General features: G+C 42.1%; 1 protein-coding gene across 1 annotated transcript in view; it reads left to right on the top strand.

The window, feature by feature from the left end:
* Positions 1 to 17876, top strand: part of LOC127871312 (bifunctional glutamate/proline--tRNA ligase-like) — a 69458-nt gene extending 51582 nt beyond the window's left edge. The window contains 5 exon segments of the mRNA XM_052414093.1: positions 9670 to 9864; positions 11089 to 11262; positions 12296 to 12456; positions 13526 to 13669; positions 16716 to 17876. Of these exon segments, the coding sequence (XP_052270053.1) occupies positions 9670 to 9864; positions 11089 to 11262; positions 12296 to 12456; positions 13526 to 13669; positions 16716 to 16872 (831 nt within the window). The 3' untranslated portion in view covers positions 16873 to 17876.
* Positions 17877 to 19895: the final 2019 nt, after the last annotated feature.

Genomic DNA, 19895 nt, shown 5'->3' with positions numbered 1-19895 from the left:
AGGGCTATACAGGTTCATATCAGCCAGTGGCAGGGCTATACAGGTACATATCAGCCAGTGGCAGGGCTATACAGGTACATATCAGTCAGTTGCAGAGCTATACAGGTACATATCAGCCAGTGACAGAGCTATACAGGTACATATCAGCCAGTGGCAGGGCTATACAGGTACATATCAGCCAGTGGCAGGGCTATACAGGTAAGGTGTACATATCAGCCAGTGGCAGAGCTATACAGGTACATATCAGCCAGTGGCAGGGCTATACAGGTACATATCAGCCAGTGGCAGGGCTATACAGGTACATATCAGCCAGTGACAGAGCTATACAGGTACATATCAGCCAGTGGCAGGGCTATACAGGTACATATCAGCCAGTGACAGAGCTATACAGGTACATATCAGTCAGTGGCAGGGCTATACAGGTACATATCAGCAAGTGGCAGGGCTATACAGGTACATATCAGCAAGTGGCAGGGCTATACAGGTACATATCAGCCAGTGGCAGAGCTATACAGGTACATATCAGCCAGTGGTAGGGCTATACAGGTACATACCAGCAAGTGGCAGGGCTATACAGGTACATATCAGCCAGTGGCAGGGCTATACAGGTACATATCAGCAAGTGGCAGGGCTATACAGGTACATATCAGCCAGTGGCAGAGCTATACAGGTACATATCAGCCAGTGGCAGAGCTATACAGGTACATATCAGCAAGTGGCAGGGCTATACAGGTACATATCAGCCAGTGACAGGGCTATACAGGTACATATCAGCCAGTGGCAGGGCTATACAGGTACATATCAGCCAGTGGCAGGGCTATACAGGTACATATCAGCCAGTGGCAGGGCTATACAGGTACATATCAGCAAGTGGCAGGGCTATACAGGTATGTATCAGCCAGTGGCAGGGCTATACAGGTACATATCAGCCAGTGGACGGGCTATACAGGTACATATCAGCCAGTGACAGGGCTATACAGGTACATATCAGCCAGTGGACCGGGCTATACAGGTACATATCAGCCAGTGGCAGGGCTGTACAGGTACATATCAGTCAGTGACAGGGGTATACAGGTACATATCAGCCAGTGGCAGGGCTATACAGGTACATATCAGCCAGTGACAGGGCTATACAGGTACATATCAGCCAGTGGCAGGGCTATACAGGTACATATCAGCCAGTGGCAGGGCTATACAGGTACATATCAGCCAGTGGCAGGGCTATACAGGTACATATCAGCCAGTGGCAGGGCTATACAGGTACATATCAGCCAGTGACAGAGCTATACAGGTACATATCAGCCAGTGGCAGGGCTATACAGGTACATATCAGCCAGTGGCAGGGCTATACAGGTACATATCAGCCAGTGACAGAGCTATACAGGTACATATCAGCCAGTGACAGGGCTATACAGGTACATATCAGCCAGTGGCAGGGCTATACAGGTACATATCAGCCAGTGGCAGAGCTATACAGGTACATATCAGTCAGTTGCAGAGCTATACAGGTTCATATCAGCCAGTGGCAGGGCTATACAGGTACATATCAGCAAGTGGCAGGGCTATACAGGTACATATCAGCAATTGGCAGGGCTATACAGGTACATATCAGCAAGTGGCAGGGCTATACAGGTACATATCAGCCAGTGGCAGGGCTATACAGGTACATATCAGCCAGTGGCAGAGCTATACAGGTACATATCAGCCAGTGACAGGGCTATACAGGTACATATCAGCCAGTGGCAGGGCTATACAGGTACATATCAGTCAGTGGCAGGGCTATACAGGTACATATCAGCAAGTGGCAGGGCTATACAGGTACATATCAGCCAGTGGCAGAGCTATAAAGGTACATATCAGCCAGTGGCAGGGCTATACAGGTACATATCAGCCAGTGACAGGGCTATACAGTTACTTATTAATTAACTTTATAATATTAGATGAGAATAAGTTCAATTTGTTCGCCCAATACAAGTTAAGCCTCGCCAATAAAGCTCTTAACTCGCCTTATACGAGAAAAAGGCGGCCAATATGGAAAAAAACACGGCCAATAAGGAAAAAGGTCGGCCAATACGAGATTCAGCCAATCAGAAACCAGGAAAAACTCGGCCTTATATGAGAATCATACATTTCGACAATTGTGGACGCCATTTTGAAGTTGTATGCTTAGTTTTGGTGCACAAATTTAAACCTTTAAAATATACTTAAAGTACTCAGCCCCTATTATTTTCAGCTCCCTTTTTTCGACAATAAGAATAGTGCAGTGTTACCACAACAGTAAGGTTCAATATTTGAGCAGACATGAATAACAACGCTACAATCTTGAAAGCGCCGAAAACAAAACTGATTCGAATCATGGAGGATTTATACATAAAAAATGCAATTCCTAATGGCAATAAGTAAGTTTTCAATCCTTATTGTCTTTCTGAGTTGTATTTAAAACAACGGTAGTGGATCAAGTGTGGCTGGAATGTTATTCAGGTAAATTTTGCATGATTTCGCAACCTGTCAAATTGAGTTCCTGCATCATGTAATGTCTAGAAAGCATCTTTCGTCATATACTAAGTTTAAATGCTATTTTGTCTGTGCTTTATCAGTAAAATCGCCTTCATATTACAATATTAATGAAATAATAATTTTTCTTCTGAAATTTAATGCATGGACCACTTGTTTCCTCTTGCAACAATATTCAACTTTCATTTTAAATTAACAAGATATCTCATAAAAGGTAGGCTTGATTGAACTTTACCAGTAAGCAGTTGTTTACCACTATCGACAAAGCGGGGGTTTGGGGGCGGTAACCCCCGATACTAAAAAAATATATGGGATAAAAAAGATTATAAGGTGTCGCTTTAGGTGTTGTGCACTCTGCAACGATAAAATTATAAGCTTTTCAATTCTTATTTACGTACCGATAAAGTTAAATCGTCCCAAAAGGTATATATTGGTGTACATAACATTTGCAAAGCATTTTGCATAAGATCTAAACAGGGAAAAAGTTGTATAGAACAGAACTTTTGCTATTTTTTTTAACTTTATACTTAATTTAATAGCTAAAACCTTTAATTTGAATGTGAAATTCAAGCTTTTCTTGCTGAACAATATTATAAAGTTAATTAATTAAATTGTCATTAATTAGTTGAATTCATATTGGCTTTGTTATTGAGCTTCAGACAGCCATATTGTACTTCGGCCTGCAGCCTCGGGCAAATACGGCTGTCTTCAGCTCAATAACAAAGCCAATATGAATTCAACTAATTAATAACATTATAATATCAGCCAGAAGCAGAGCTATACAGGTGCATATCAGCCAGTGGCAGGGCTATTCAGGTATGTATCAGCCAGTGGCAGAGCTATACAGGTAAGGTGTACATATCAGCCAGTGACAGGGCTATACAGGTAAGGTGTAAATATCAGCCAGTGGCAGGGCTATACATGTACATATCAGCCAGTGGCAGGGCTATACAGGTACATATCAGCCAGTGGCAGGGCTATACAGGTACATATCAGCCAGTGGCAGGGCTATACAGGTACATATCAGCCAGTGGCAGAGCTATACAGGTACATATCAGCCAGTGGTAGGGCTATACAGGTACATATCAGCCAGTGGCAGGGCTATGCAGGTACATATCAGCCAGTGGTAGGGCTATACAGGTACATATCAGCCAGTGGCAGAGCTATACAGGTACATATCAGCCAGTGGCAGAGCTATACAGGTACATATCAGCCAGTGGTAGGGCTATACAGGTACATATCAGCCAGTGACAGAGCTATACAGGTACATATCAGCCAGTGGCAGAGCTATGCAGGTACATATCAGCCAGTGGCAGGGCTATACAGGTACATATCAGCCAGTGGCAGGGCTATACAGGTACATATCAGCCAGTGGCAGGGCTATACAGGTACATATCAGCCAGTGGCAGGGCTATACAGGTACATATCAGCCAGTGGCAGAGCTATACAGGTACATATCAGCCAGTGGTAGGGCTATACAGGTACATATCAGCCAGTGGCAGAGCTATACAGGTAAGGTGTACATATCAGCCAGTGGCAGGGCTATACAGGTACATATCAGCCAGTGGCAGAGCTATACAGGTACATATCAGCCAGTGGTAGGGCTATACAGGTACATATCAGCCAGTGGCAGGGCTATGCAGGTACATATCAGCCAGTGGTAGAGCTATACAGGTACATATCAGCCAGTGGCAGGGCTATACAGGTACATATCAGCCAGTGGCAGAGCTATACAGGTACATATCAGCCAGTGACAGAGCTATAAAGGTACATATCAGCCAGTGGTAGGGCTATACAGGTACATATCAGCCAGTGACAGGGCTATACAGGTAAGGTGTACATATCAGCCAGTGGCAGGGCTATACAGGTACATATCAGCCAGTGGCAGAGCTATACAGGTACATATCAGCCAGTGGCAGGGCTATACAGGTACATATCAGCAAGTGGCAGGGCTATACAGGTACATATCAGCCAGTGACAGAGCTATAAAGGTACATATCAGCCAGTGGCAGGGCTATGCAGGTAATATCAGCCAGTGACAGGGCTATACAGGTAAGGTGTACATATCAGCAAGTGGCAGGGCTATACAGGTACATATCAGCCAGTGACAGGGCTATACAGGTACATATCAGTCAGTGGCAGGGCTATACAGGTACATATCAGCCAGTGGCAGAGCTATAAAGGTACATATCAGCCAGTGGCAGAGCTATACAGGTACATATCAGCCAGTGGCAGGGCTATACAGGTACATATCAGCCAGTGGCAGAGCTATACAGGTACATATCAGCCAGTGACAGGGCTATACAGGTACATATCAGCCAGTGGCAGGGCTATACAGGTACATATCAGCCAGTGGCAGAGCTATACAGGTACATATCAGCCAGTGACAGGGCTATACAGGTACATATCAGCCAGTGGCAGGGCTATACAGGTACATATCAGCCAGTGGCAGGGCTATACAGGTACATATCAGTCAGTGGCAGGGCTATACAGGTACATATCAGTCAGTGGCAGGACTATACAGGTACATATCAGCCAGTTGCAGGGCTGTACAGGTACATATCAGCCAGTGACAGGGCTATACAGGTAAGGTGTACATATCAGCCAGTGGCAGGGCTATACAGGTACATATCAGCCAGTGGCAGGGCTATACAGGTACATATCAGCCAGTGGCAGGGCTATACAGGTACATATCAGCCAGTGGCAAGGCTATACAGGTACATATCAGCCAGTGACAGGGCTATACAGGTACATATCAGCCAGTGGCAGAGCTATACAGGTACATATCAGCCAGTGGCAGGGCTATACAGGTACATATCAGTCAGTGACAGAGCTATACAGGTACATATCAGCCAGTGGCATAGCTATACAGGTACATATCAGCCAGTGATAGAACTATACAGGTACATATCAGCCAGTGGCAAATCTATACAGGTACATATCAGCCAGTGGCAGAGCTATACAGGTTCATATCAGCCAGTGGCAGGGCTATACAGGTACATATCAGCCAGTGGCAGGGCTATACAGGTACATATCAGCCAGTGGCAGGGCTATACAGGTACATATCAGCCAGTGGAAGGGCTATACAGGTACATATCAGCCAGTGGCAGAGTATACAGGTACATATCAGCCAGTGGCAGAGTATACAGGTACATATCAGCCAGTGGCAGAGCTATACAGGTTCATATCAGCCAGTGGCAGAGTATACAGGTACATATCAGCCAGTGGCAGGGCTATACAGGTACATATCAGCCAGTGGCAGAGCTATACAGGTTCATATCAGCCAGTGGCAGAGTATACAGGTACATATCAGCCAGTGGCAGGGCTATACAGGTACATATCAGCCAGTGGCAGAGCTATACAGGTACATATCAGCCAGTGACAGAGCTATACAGGTACATATCAGCCAGTGACAGGGCTATACAGGTACATATCAGTCAGTTGCAGAGCTATACAGGTTCATATCAGCCAGTGGCAGGGCTATACAGGTACATATCAGCCAGTGGCAGGGCTATACAGGTACATATCAGTCAGTGGCAGGGCTATACAGGTACATATCAGCCAGTGGCAGAGCTATACAGGTACATATCAGCCAGTGACAGGGCTATACAGGTACATATCAGTCAGTGGCAGGGCTATACAGGTACATATCAGCCAGTGACAGAGCTATACAGGTACATATCAGCCAGTGACAGAGCTATACAGGTACATATCAGCCAGTGGCAGGGCTATACAGGTACATATCAGCAAGTGGCAGGGCTATACAGGTACATATCAGTCAGTGGCAGGGCTATACAGGTACATATCAGCCAGTGGCAGAGCTATACAGGTACATATCAGCCAGTGGCAGGGCTATACAGGTACATATCAGCCAGTGGCAGGGCTATACAGGTACATATCAGCCAGTGGCAGGGCTATACAGGTACATATCAGTCAGTGGCAGGGCTATACAGGTACATATCAGCCAGTGGCAGGGCTATACAGGTACATATCAGCCAGTGGCAGGGCTATACAGGTACATATCAGCCAGTGACAGAGCTATACAGGTACATATCAGCCAGTGACAGAGCTATAAAGGTACATATCAGCCAGTGGCAGGGCTATACAGGTACATATCAGCCAGTGGCAGAGCTATACAGGTAAGGTGTACATATCAGCCAGTGGCAGAGCTATACAGGTACATATCAGCCAGTGGCAGGGCTATACAGGTACATATCAGCCAGTGGCAGGGCTTTACATGTACATATCAGCCAGTGGCAGGGCTATACAGGTACATATCAGCCAGTGGCAGGGCTATACAGGTACATATCAGCCAGTGACAGGGATATACAGGTACATATCAGTCAGTGGCAGGGCTATACAGGTACATATCAGCCAGTGGCAGGGCTATACAGGTACATATCAGCCAGTGGCAGGGCTATACAGGTACATATCAGCCAGTGGCAGGGCTATACAGGTACATATCAGCCAGTGACAGAGCTATACAGGTACATATCAGCCAGTGACAGAGCTATAAAGGTACATATCAGCCAGTGGCAGGGCTATACAGGTACATATCAGCCAGTGGCAGGGCTATACAGGTACATATCAGCCAGTGGACGGGCTATACAGGTACATATCAGTCAGTGGCAGGGCTATACAGGTACATATCAGCCAGTGGCAGGGCTATACAGGTACATATCAGCCAGTGGCAGAGCTATACAGGTACATATCAGCCAGTGGCAGGGCTATACAGGTACATACCAGCAAGTGGCAGGGCTATACAGGTACATATCAGCCAGTGGCAGGGCTATACAGGTACATATCAGCAAGTGGCAGGGCTATACAGGTACATATCAGCCAGTGGCAGGGCTATACAGGTACATATCAGCCAGTGGCAGGGCTATACAGGTACATATCAGCCAGTGGCAGGGCTATACAGGTACATATCAGCCAGTGGCAGGGCTATACAGGTACATATCAGCCAGTGGCAGAGCTATACAGGTACATATCAGCCAGTGACAGGGCTATACAGGTACATATCAGCCAGTGACAGAGCTAACAAGTTACATATCAGCCAGTGACAGAGCTATAAAGGTACATATCAGCAAGTGGCAGGGCTATAAAGGTACATATCAGCCAGTGGCAGGGCTATACAGGTACATATCAGCAAGTGGACGGGCGAGACATGTAGGAGTTGTAGAGATGTACAAAAGTCAGATTCCATTTTTGTCCATGCGATTTGTCTGGGTGTGTATAAAACAGTTTATAATGACATGGTTAATTGGAATACTGACAAAGAACCACCAATGCTTCAATTCTAATGTCCAGTATGGTGTTAGGTCCAAATATTGGCATGGTGATGAGATAACATAGTCAAACAGCCTTCAACTTTGGTTTTGTCAATGGTTTGACTGTTGGTTTATTGTAAAACAAGGAAGCACTCAGTGATTGTACTGATTCTTAAGGAAGGTAAATTGTACATTGAAATGCTTGTTACTATGTGTATGCTATACCTGGGGGTTTAAGTAAGTTACATTAAGGGTTGTTCTGAGAAATCTAGGATAAATGCATGTGCTTAAAGTGTTGTCCCAGATTAGCCTGTGACAGAGCTATAAAGGTACATATCAGCCAGTGGCAGGGCTATACAGGTACATATCAGCCAGTGGCAGAGCTATACAGGTAAGGTGTACATATCAGCCAGTGGCAGAGCTATACAGGTACATATCAGCCAGTGGCAGGGCTATACAGGTACATATCAGCCAGTGGCAGGGCTATACATGTACATATCAGCCAGTGGCAGGGCTATACAGGTACATATCAGCCAGTGACAGGGCTATACAGGTACATATCAGCCAGTGGCAGGGCTATACAGGTACATATCAGTCAGTGGCAGGGCTATACAGGTACATATCAGCCAGTGGCAGGGCTATACAGGTACATATCAGCCAGTGACAGAGCTATACAGGTACATATCAGCCAGTGACAGAGCTATAAAGGTACATATCAGCCAGTGGCAGGGCTATACAGGTACATATCAGCCAGTGGCAGGGCTATACAGGTACATATCAGCCAGTGGACGGGCTATACAGGTACATATCAGTCAGTGGCAGGGCTATACAGGTACATATCAGCCAGTGGCAGGGCTATACAGGTACATATCAGCCAGTGGCAGAGCTATACAGGTACATATCAGCCAGTGGCAGGGCTATACAGGTACATACCAGCAAGTGGCAGGGCTATACAGGTACATATCAGCCAGTGGCAGGGCTATACAGGTACATATCAGCAAGTGGCAGGGCTATACAGGTACATATCAGCCAGTGGCAGGGCTATACAGGTACATATCAGCCAGTGGCAGGGCTATACAGGTACATATCAGCCAGTGGCAGGGCTATACAGGTACATATCAGCCAGTGGCAGGGCTATACAGGTACATATCAGCCAGTGGCAGAGCTATACAGGTACATATCAGCCAGTGACAGGGCTATACAGGTACATATCAGCCAGTGACAGAGCTAACAAGGTACATATCAGCCAGTGACAGAGCTATAAAGGTACATATCAGCAAGTGGCAGGGCTATAAAGGTACATATCAGCCAGTGGCAGGGCTATACAGGTACATATCAGCAAGTGGACGGGCGAGACATGTAGGAGTTGTAGAGATGTACAAAAGTCAGATTCCGTTTTTGTCCATGCGATTTGTCTGGGTGTGTATAAAACAGTTTATAATGACATGGTTAATTGGAATACTGACAAAGAACCACCAATGCTTCAATGCTAATGTCCAGTATGGTGTTAGGTCCAAATATTGGCATGGTGATGAGATAACATAGTCAAACAGCCTTCAACTTCAGTTATTACAATGGTTTGACTGTTGGTTCATTGTAAAACAAGGAAGCACTCAGTGATTGTACTGATTCTTAAGGAAGGTAAATTGTACATTGAAATGCTTGTTACTATGTGTATGCTATACCTGGGGGTTTAAGTAAGTTACATTAAGGGTTGTTCTGAGAAATCTAGGATAAATGCATGTGCTTAAAGTGTTGTCCCAGATTAGCCTGTGCAGTCTGCACAGGCTGATGAGGGACAACACTTTCTGCTTTTATGCATTAAGCTCTGTTTTCCTGGAGAGTGTCTCAGTTGCTTATAACTGCTTGTCTGCTGTACTTTCAGGGAGCCACGTCCCACCACCTGGGCCAGAACTTCTCCAAGATGTTTGAGATAGTGTTTGAGGACCCGGACACCCACGAGAAGAAGTACGTGTACCAGAACAGCTGGGGCCTCACCACCCGCACCCTGGGGGTCATGTGTATGGTGCACGGGGACAATCAGGGGCTTGTGCTGCCACCTAGGGTCGCCTGTCAGCAGGTAGGGACTTTACAATGTACAAGGTGTTTTTTGTTTGTTGCTTGGTGACTTGTACATCAGATATGAGCCTTGCTCCGGCAGAATGAGACTTAATGCATAGATGTAAAAAGAAGTCAACAGAGGATAATCTTGGACAAAAAAAATTTCTGTCTAAATTAACTTTTTAGCTAAGAACAGACTTCCTTTAAACGAAAAATACACTAAAAGCAGTAAATGCTGTCCCTAGTAAGCCTGTGTGGACAACGCAGACTTATCTGAGACCACACCTTATGCACATGCATTAAGCCCCTTTTTCCCAGAATGAGGCTCATTTTGAATGATTTGGATCTTTTAATCAGCCTAAAAGCATGCCAGCGCTGAGGTAGAGATCATCTTATTATTATCAATAATTATGACTACAGTGAAGTTTTCTTGTCAGAAACCACTTGTTGATGTGTAAAAAAGATGTGCCTTGAGATATTTAACAATTTCTTTTTTTTATCCAACAATTCCTTTATTTTAGTTTTTATCATTAGAAATATAAGATAGGAACATATTCCTTGATTCAGATTATGTTACAATACATGGGCATTGCTAATGGTAGGGTGAGCAAGCAGTATCACCTTTTCCCTCTTAATAACAGTCACTGTAAAATCATTTATAGTCATTTAAATTTGTCAGCATAACATTTTGTGGATGACATAAATGGTATTGAAACAGCTTTTCTGCATGAGAGTTTTACAGGAAATGTCAAGTTTCAGCCAATGTACTCCCCTTTGTGTAGTATCCTGATTTATGCATAAAAACATATGGTGTTTGCTAGGAATATTTTGGATATTAATGACTTTCATTGCACAGAAATTCAGTCCTAAACAAATTTAACAATTGGCATAGTTATTAATATGGATCTTAAAATGGTTGATCAGTAAACCCAACGAAATCAAATGAAAATCAATGTCCTTGGAATTAAAATGAGTTTACTGTAGATTCCCAAACTGACCCTTCTGTCTCTCTGTAAGTGGTGATAGTGCCCTGTGGTATCACAGCCTCTCTGTCAGTATCTCCCCCTACTGACCCTCCTGTCTCTCTGTAGGTGGTGATAGTGCCCTGTGGTATCACAGCCTCTCTGTCAGTATCTCCCCCTACTGACTCTCCTGTCTGTCTGTCTAGGTGGTGATAGTGACCTGTGGTATCACAGCCACTCTGTCAGTAACTCCCCCTACTGACCCTCCTGTCTCTCTCTAGGTGGTGATAGTGCCGTGTGGTATCACAGCCTCTCTGTCAGAAGAGGATGCCAGCAAGCTGATGTCAGCCTGCGAGGCACTCAAGTCTACGCTGGAACAGGGAGGGGTTAGAGTGAAGGCAGATCTCCGTGACAACTACTCCCCGGGCTGGAAGTTCAACCACTGGGAACTCAAGGTTAGTGAGATTTTGAAATAACTTTGCACAATTGTGTCTGTAATAATCGCTGTTCTGCTTTTCTCGCTTCCATCATAGATCGTGCCTTATGGGATGTTGTGACTAGGAACATTTGAACAATAAATTGTTATTCAATCAATGACTAACTATTGCTAGTCACATCACATGTTAGTTTTCTTCTTTAAGGTTGTTTTATCATACCATACAAACAGGCCGTGCTCTGTGGAAAAGGGGATTTAATTCAAGTGCGTAAAGTGTCTTCCAAGATTAGCCTGTGCAGTCTGTTTCTGCTTTTATGGTATTTTTTCGTTTACAGAAAGTCTCTTCTTAGTAAAAATCAAGTTTACACGGAAAATGTCGTCCCTGATTAGCCTGCACTGCACAGTGAAAATGACTATGTGCAAACAGCATAAAACCAGAACAGCCTGCCAGTAACTAGCAGTCTGTTCAGGTTTTTTGCTGTTTGCTGCTCATCAGTATCCTAGGGTTGGAAATGAAGCCTTTAAAACTTGAATACAGTAAGAACAGTTATATTTAACTTTCTAAGGGACTTAAAATGCATACAAATATGTATCTAAGTGGTAAAGGGTTACACCCCCTTTTTCACAGTAGTTTCATTTCATTATATTTTCTCAGAATTACGATTGTGGGAAATCCGAATTTAGAAAAGCAAACCATATTTTATTTTGGTAAAAGCTTCATAAGCCAACTGTGGTCTATACATGTCAACAATATACATCTTTCACTGTAATGGTATAAGCAGATTAACATCAAATTACCCTTTTTTAATAGATGGTTGAAAAAAACTTGCCTATCACACAAACAAAGCTGACCCTTAGAAAATCCTTTTAAAATCATGGGGCGTATCAATCAATATAATTTGAATGAAGCAACAACCATCAGTTCATAAAATGGGTAAGCGTTGTTTGTACATAGAGGTAAGTGAGGTTTTGTTAAGTGTTGCACAATTGGGAATATATATAAATATATATATTATCAAATCAACCTCTAATGCATTTGTATGCCCCTACAGGGAGTTCCGCTGCGTGTAGAGCTGGGGCCCAGGGACATCAAGCAGAACCAGATCGTTATCGTGCGACGAGACACAGGCGAAAAACTCACTATCAAGAACGACGGCATAGTGAAACAAGTTAAAGATCTACTGGACCAGGTCCAGGCGGACATGTTCAAAAGGTGGGATTACCTGTGAAGATCAGATTTATTGGGCTTAACTCTGTGTCAAGGTGGTGCATAGAGTGTTATCCCAGATAAGCCTGTGCAGTTCGCACAGGCTAATCAGGGACCACACCTTACGTCTAAATAGGATTTTTGCTAAGAAGAGACTTTCTTGAAACAAAAAATACTACACAAACGGAAAATGTTCTCCCTGATTAGCCTATGTGGACTGCGCAGGCTTATCTGGGACAACACTTTAGGCACATGCATTTAACCCCCTTTTCACAGAGGGAGGCTCATTTGTATTTGCGAGACACAAATGTGGTTAGAATCTTTATAAATAGTCACCAACCAAGACTTACACCTGTTTCCCGGCTCTTTAGCAGAACTATGCCCCTATTGGTAGTTGTTAACCCTTTCCCACTCAGAAGCAAAGTGAACATGGCTATGTGCAAAAAGCATGAAACCAGAACAGTCTGGGATTACTTTGCAGTCTGTCCAGGTTTTATGCTGTTTGCTGCTCATCAGCATCTAAGGGTTTGAAATGCAGCCTTAAAAAATTGAATATAGTAAGAAAGGTCTTTAATTAAACTTAACTTTCTAAGGAATAACAAATTTGTAAAAATAAGTATCTAAGTGGTAAAGGGTTAAGGTCAGGTTATGATTTAAGTGCAAGACGAAATTCAGAAAGGTTTGCATGCAACAAGAATATCTCTTTGTAACCACTACATATATTCAATTGAAACTTCACACATGTCTTTGGGATCATCTTTAAAGGTCACGGACCTAGGCCTTTACTTTGACCCACAGTTTTGCAGAATTATGCCCCTTTTGTCAAAAGTTCAATTTAATGTTTGCATGCAACAATTCCATAACAGACATTATAATAAAACTTTTCATATGTGTTCAGGGTCTTTTTAAACAGTAATTATCCAAGACCTGTAACTTTGCCAAGCTTTAAAAAATGTGTGCTCCCTTTTAACTTCACAACATGTCTTTGGCATCATTATGAAAGTCACTGATCAAGGCCCATATAACTGACCTGCAAATTTGTGGTTTAGTAAAATCAGTTGTGTGTATATTTCAGAGCGAAGGCTGACCTGGACAGATACATGACTGTGTCCCATGGCTGGGACGAGTTGTGCAGTGGGCTGGAGGAGAAGAAGCTGATCCAAGCCCCATTCTGTGGAGACATCCCTTGTGAGGAACGCATCAAGAAGGACAGTGCTAGGTGAGGGGGATGGGGATGTACACAATGTGGGATGCGAGGGATTTAATACATGTGCATAGAGTGTTGATCCAGATTAGCATGTGCAGTCTTCACAGGCTAATCAGAGACAATACTTTCTGCCTAGACATGATGTTTTGTTAAGAAGCCACTGCCTTAAAGGAAAAATATTGCAAAAGCACTGTATCATCTAGGACAACACTTCACTGTATCATCTAGGACAACACTTCACTGTATCATCTAGGACAACACTTCACTGTATCATCTAGGACAACACTTCACTGTATCATCTAGGACAACACTTCACTGTATCATCTAGGACATCACTTTACTGTATCATCTAGGACAACACTTCACTGTATCATCTAGGACAACACTTCACTGTATCATCTAGGACAACACTTTACTGTATCATCTAGGACAACACTTTACTGTATAATCTAGGATAACACTTTACTGTATCATCTAGGAAAACACTTCACTGTATCATCTAGGACAATACTTTACTGTATCATCTAGGAAAACACTTCACTGTATCATCTAGGACAACACTTCACTGTATCATCTAGGACAACACTTTACTGTATCATCTAGGACAACACTTTACTGTTTCATCTAGGACAACACTTTACTGTATCATCTAGGACAACACTTTACTGTATCATCTAGGACAACACTTTACTGTATCATCTAGGACAACACTTTACTGTATCATCTAGGACAACACTTTACTGAATCATCTAGGACAACACTTTACGCACTGTATCATCTAGGACAACACTTTACGCACATGTATTAAGCAGTGTTTTTCCAGAGCATGCCTCGTGCCTATTTTGGAGTGCAATCAAGTGCTTTTGTAGGATTTTACATTAGATGGTACTTCGTCTCTTAAATTTAAACCTATTTAAACCTTTTAATTCTAGCTGAATTGGAACTTTTGAGATCTTAAATGGGTAGAACCAGTCCTTTGTCTATAGAGAAGATTCTACTAAAGAACACTCCTAGACTGAAGATAAAACCATAAACCTGAATATTGCTAGGTGGACATCCACTGCACCACTTAGACTCTATCTCAAGTCTTTCACCAAATATAAATAAAAGAATACACACTGATTTACCTATATAATCAAAGATAAAAATTATGTTTAATTTGCCCATAATTATTGCATCAATAGTTCCCAATCAAGCGAGTACCTTAATAAGATATGGTTCTCATTTTGCATGGAGCTTCCCAAGACTTATCCTAGACAGTACCCCAGGCATTTTATGTTTTTATGCCCCCGAAGGAGGGCATATAGTTATTGCACTGTCCATCCGTCCGTCTGTCCGTCACACTTTGCGTTTAGGTTTCGAAAAATGCTCATAATTTCTATGTCTCTTCAGATGTAACATTCATATTTGGTTTGCATGTGTATATGGACAAAGCCTTTCCCTACGCACACACGTTTTGACCCCTTTAACCTTGACCTTGAACTAAGGGTCCGTGTTTAGGTTTTGAAAAATGCGTTTAGGTTTCGAAAAATGCTCATAATTTCTATCAAAGCGTTTATCGGGGGCATATGTCATCCTATGGAGACAGCACTTGGTAAGTCTCGGAAGGACTTCCAATAGTAGGAGGAGAATTGTGCTTTTACTTTCACTCAAACAGGTTGTGTTAAATATTTTAATTAAAATATCAGGATGATTTACTGGACTCGGGTTTTAATGAAACTCCTGATTTCCCTTCCCTCTAAGTTACTCTTCAGGTCCTGGTAAAATTTCTCCTTACTGGGCTGGCTCGCTCAGCTGGTATAGTATGCCAGGTTCCATTATGGACATGGGCAGAGTTGTGTGGCAATGGTCATGAGGTCATTTCTACACCCATTATTCCCCCTTCCACTTATTTAAGTAGGGCAGATGTCAGTTATTTGCATAATTATGTGCAGTTAGTAGGTTGTTTATGTTAAGGTGTTTTGACTGCTGTGATACGAATGAAAGACTGTTGAAAACAGCACACAGTCCAACAAATGAGTAGGGGGTTGAATGCATGTGCGTAGTGTCATCCCAGATTAGCCTATGCAAACCGCACAGGCTAATCTGGGATGACACTTTCTGTTTTTATGATATTGTTTTATTTAAAGAATGTCTCTTCATAGACCAAATCCACATAGGTGGAAAGTGTCATCTCTGATTAGCCTGTGTGGACTGCACAAGATAATCTAGGATGACAAATAACTGTGTGGACTGCACAAGATAATCTAGGATGACACTTAACTGTGTGGACTGCACAAGATAATCTAGGATGGCAAATAACTGTGTGGACTGCTTAAGATAATCTAGGATGACAAATAACTGTGTGGACTGCACAAGATAATCTAGGATGGCAAATAACTGTGTGGACTGCACAAGATAATCTAGGATGACACTTAACTGTGTGGACTGCACAAGATAATCTAGGATGACACTCAACTGTGTGGACTGCACAAGATAATCTAGGATGACAAATAACTGTGTGGACTGCACAAGATACTATAGGATGACAAATAACTGTGTGGACTGCACAAGATAATCTAGGATGACACTTAACTGTGTGGACTGCACAAGATAATCTAGGATGACACTTAACTGTGTGGACTGCACAATATAATCTAGGATGACACTTAACTGTGTGGACTGCACAAGATAATCTAGGATGACACTTAACTGTGTGGACTGCACAAGATAATCTAGGATGACACTAAACTGTGTGGACTGCCCAAGGTAATCTAGGATGACACTTAACTGTGTGGACTGCACAAGATAATCTAGGATGACAAATAACTGTGTGGACTGCACAAGATAATCTAGGATGACAAATAACTGTGTGGACTGCACAAGATAATCTGGGATGACAAATAACTGTGTGGACTGCACAAGATAATCTAGGATGACAAATAACTGTGTGGACTGCACAAGGTAATTTGGGATGACACATAACTGTGTGGACTGCACAAGATAATCTAGGATGACACTTAACGCACATGCTTTAAGCCCAGTTTTCCGAGAGAGACTCAAATATTTCCTGTTACAGGGACGTGGTGGTGGAAGAGGGTGCCCCAGCCATGGGAGCCAAGGGGCTGTGTATCCCCTTCCAGCAGCCCAGGGAGCTGGCCCCGGGCACCAAGTGCATCCACCCGGACTGTGGCAAGCCTGCGCAGTACTACACCCTGTTTGGCCGCAGCTACTAGATACCCAACACACAGAGGGCGCAATCTACTAAGTGCACCATCCAAATGTTGTGAAACTTTCATTAAAGCCATGTAGTTCTACAGTCTATATAGATACTTAATATTTCACCCAAATGATATTGACTTTCTAATAGAAAAAGAAGAAGTTTTGTTCCGGTGATTGTACATCATTAAAGAGTTTTTTCTACTGCGGTTTTATTTAACAATTGTGGAATGTTACTATGACAGATATTTATCATGTGTTTTGCTTGCAGTTTTCATTTTTGTTTACGGCAATATCTCTTAATCAGAATAAAATGTGGTTTTTTCTCTGTTCCATAATTATGTAACCAAAGTTATCAGCCCACATAAGTATTTCATGTTCAATCATTGTTCTTTGTATGTTTGTCTGTTATGTTTTCATTTGTATACATGTTTGTTTGAGACTGAATGTGAAAGAGTTTTTACTTTATTTTTAGTGCAATGGATAGATTAATCATGATGCAGATTTATTTTTAAACAATCTTGCCAAGGTGTATGGTTGAATCTTGTGAAATTTTGGGATTTGTAGATATTTTGAAATTAAAGTGCTTCTGACCTTAAATCAGTTGATTTTTTCGGTAAGGTTACAAATTTATTTATTTTTACAATTTCTTGTTCAACATTTTGCTAATGATATGTAGGATTGATACCAATTGCATAAAAAAAAGCAAAGATCTGCTCAAAGAGTTTGTTTTGTGTAATAATTTGATTATCTCTGTCGGTATGTCATGTTTATTATAACTTAAAAGAAAACAAGACCATCATAATGTGTTTGAACTGTTCTCCAAATGTATGTTAGAAATAATATTTGTTAGGGGCTTGCTGTGTTATTAATTCTTCTTTATTATTTTATAATAGATATTGGTGGGGTAAAAGTACACATGTAGATTTGTAGGAATTACTTGATTGCTCTCCCATCAAATGGCTTTATTTATTTGATTGCATTATTAGCATTATTTGCTAAAATAAAACTTGACTTCTTACATCTTTTGGAGTCTTCAATTTTAGTCATATACGTAAGTATTCGCTTGTATATAACTGGTGAAGGTATATGGACCTCGCTTTGGGAACACGGAGCTTAATTCATATGCATAAAGTGTCGTCCCAGGACTGTGGAGTCCTTTTTTTATGCCCCTGGATCAAATGATCGGGGGTATATTGTTTTTGGCCTGTCTTTCTTTCATTACGTGTGTCTGTCCAAAAACATAACCTTGGTCATCACTTTTGCAATATTGAAGATAGCAACTTGATATTTTGCATGCATGTGTATCTCTTGGAGCTTCACATTTTGAGTGGTGAAAGGTCAAGGTCATCTAAGGTCAAAGGTCAAATATATGGCTTCAAAGCGGTGCAGTAGGGGACATTGTGTTTCACAAACACAGCTCTTGTTTTCCTTTAAATTAAGTTTCATCTTATAGAAAATCCTTTTTAGGCAGAAAGGGTCGTCCCTGGTTAGTCTATGCTACCTTTCCCAGCGAATCTGGGTTGACACTTTAAACACATGCATTAAGCTGCCTTTTTCCCGCACACAACCGGGCAACTCCCCCCCCCCCCCCCCCCCCCACACACACACAAACGTACAATAGAAATCAGCTAGATAATACAACAGCATTGACAATGGTTATAAACTTGATAATAGGAATCGATGGACAAAAGATAAACGCCTGATAATAAAAAGGGATTGACTTTCATGCAAAAACAGTCACAAAAACTTTCCCTTCGGTTGGCTTTTGTCAGCTCACGATTTATAACATAATATAGTTTGAAAACAGAAACGACCAAAACACGCAAAAATGAAATATGAGAAAGTTGGAAAAACGACAACTTAAAAGAAGTGTGATTAAAAACTTTGCAGTACAATCAAGACAATACGTGTGAGTAGGACAAGGAATCAAGTCCGACGAAAACACGCTAACCAAAAAGTACAACACAATTGTGTCACCCCTACGTATTAACATGATTGTATGGTCCCTTTCATATAACGCATTTTGTTTTCTGCCCGTTTAAAATCTTATCCTTTTTTTGAGAAAGTGTAAGGTTAATATGGTTCTTGTTCAAGGCACATCACTTCTTATTGACATCTACACACACATAGAGTTTCATGTTAAAATCTTGTACCATATCTGATATATAGTATTTGTGGGAGCAGTGGTCTAATGGTAGGACGCTGGCTTAATGACCAAGAGGTCCCGGGTTTGAATCCCGACCTGACCACTGGAATTTCCTTGAGCAAGAAATTTATCCCTCATCTGCTCCTCTCCACCCAGGTGTATAAATGGGTACCTGTGAGGGAAATAAGCAAATGTGCTGTGGCTTCATACTGCGCCAAGATGTTAACGGATGACTTATGCCCAAGTGATCAGGGACAAAGTGTAAAGCGCCTTTGAACGCACATCTCAAGTATGAATAGGGCGCTATATAAATGTGGTTTAAAAAATCAATCATGAAAAGTTACATCATACAAAATAACAAAGGGCAATAACTCTTGTTTAAAGAGTGGAGGGTTGTGGCTCTTGTACAAGGCATTTCTCCTTATTGATATCTACAAGTACAACAAAGAACTTTGAGCTGTATGTATGAACTCTTAACGTGAAAAAGAGAAAACGATAAAAGAGAATGGGAAACGTAAATTGACACAAGATCCCTTCAAGCGTATTTAACACCTTAAACAGTGGTTGAGGAGGATATTCGTTTTTATGCTTATTTCTTTATTTGATGGGTCTAACGAGTACTTGCAATCTACGTTTTGGAGTAGAAATAAATAAATAATAATAATCCAGAGTAGATTTCATAATTTGTCATATGATAATTGTCTTTTTTCAGCTGTAGAAATCAGTTTTAAGCACACACAAGTACAAATACCTCGCAAAAAGCTCGCAAATAATGCAGACGAAATTTTGCAAATCAGTATGAGCTTAGCTACGGCAGGAACCGTATTCCGTGACTGCCTGTGTGGATAACTCCAGTTAAATTAAGCAGACGACGTCTCCTCTAACCACCGC

The sequence above is a fragment of the Dreissena polymorpha genome, chromosome 3 (assembly GCF_020536995.1).
Source record: "Dreissena polymorpha isolate Duluth1 chromosome 3, UMN_Dpol_1.0, whole genome shotgun sequence".
Lineage (NCBI taxonomy): Eukaryota > Metazoa > Mollusca > Bivalvia > Myida > Dreissenidae > Dreissena > Dreissena polymorpha.
The sequence above is the reverse complement of the archived record's forward strand: the minus strand, read 5'-3'. Positions and strand labels throughout refer to the sequence as shown.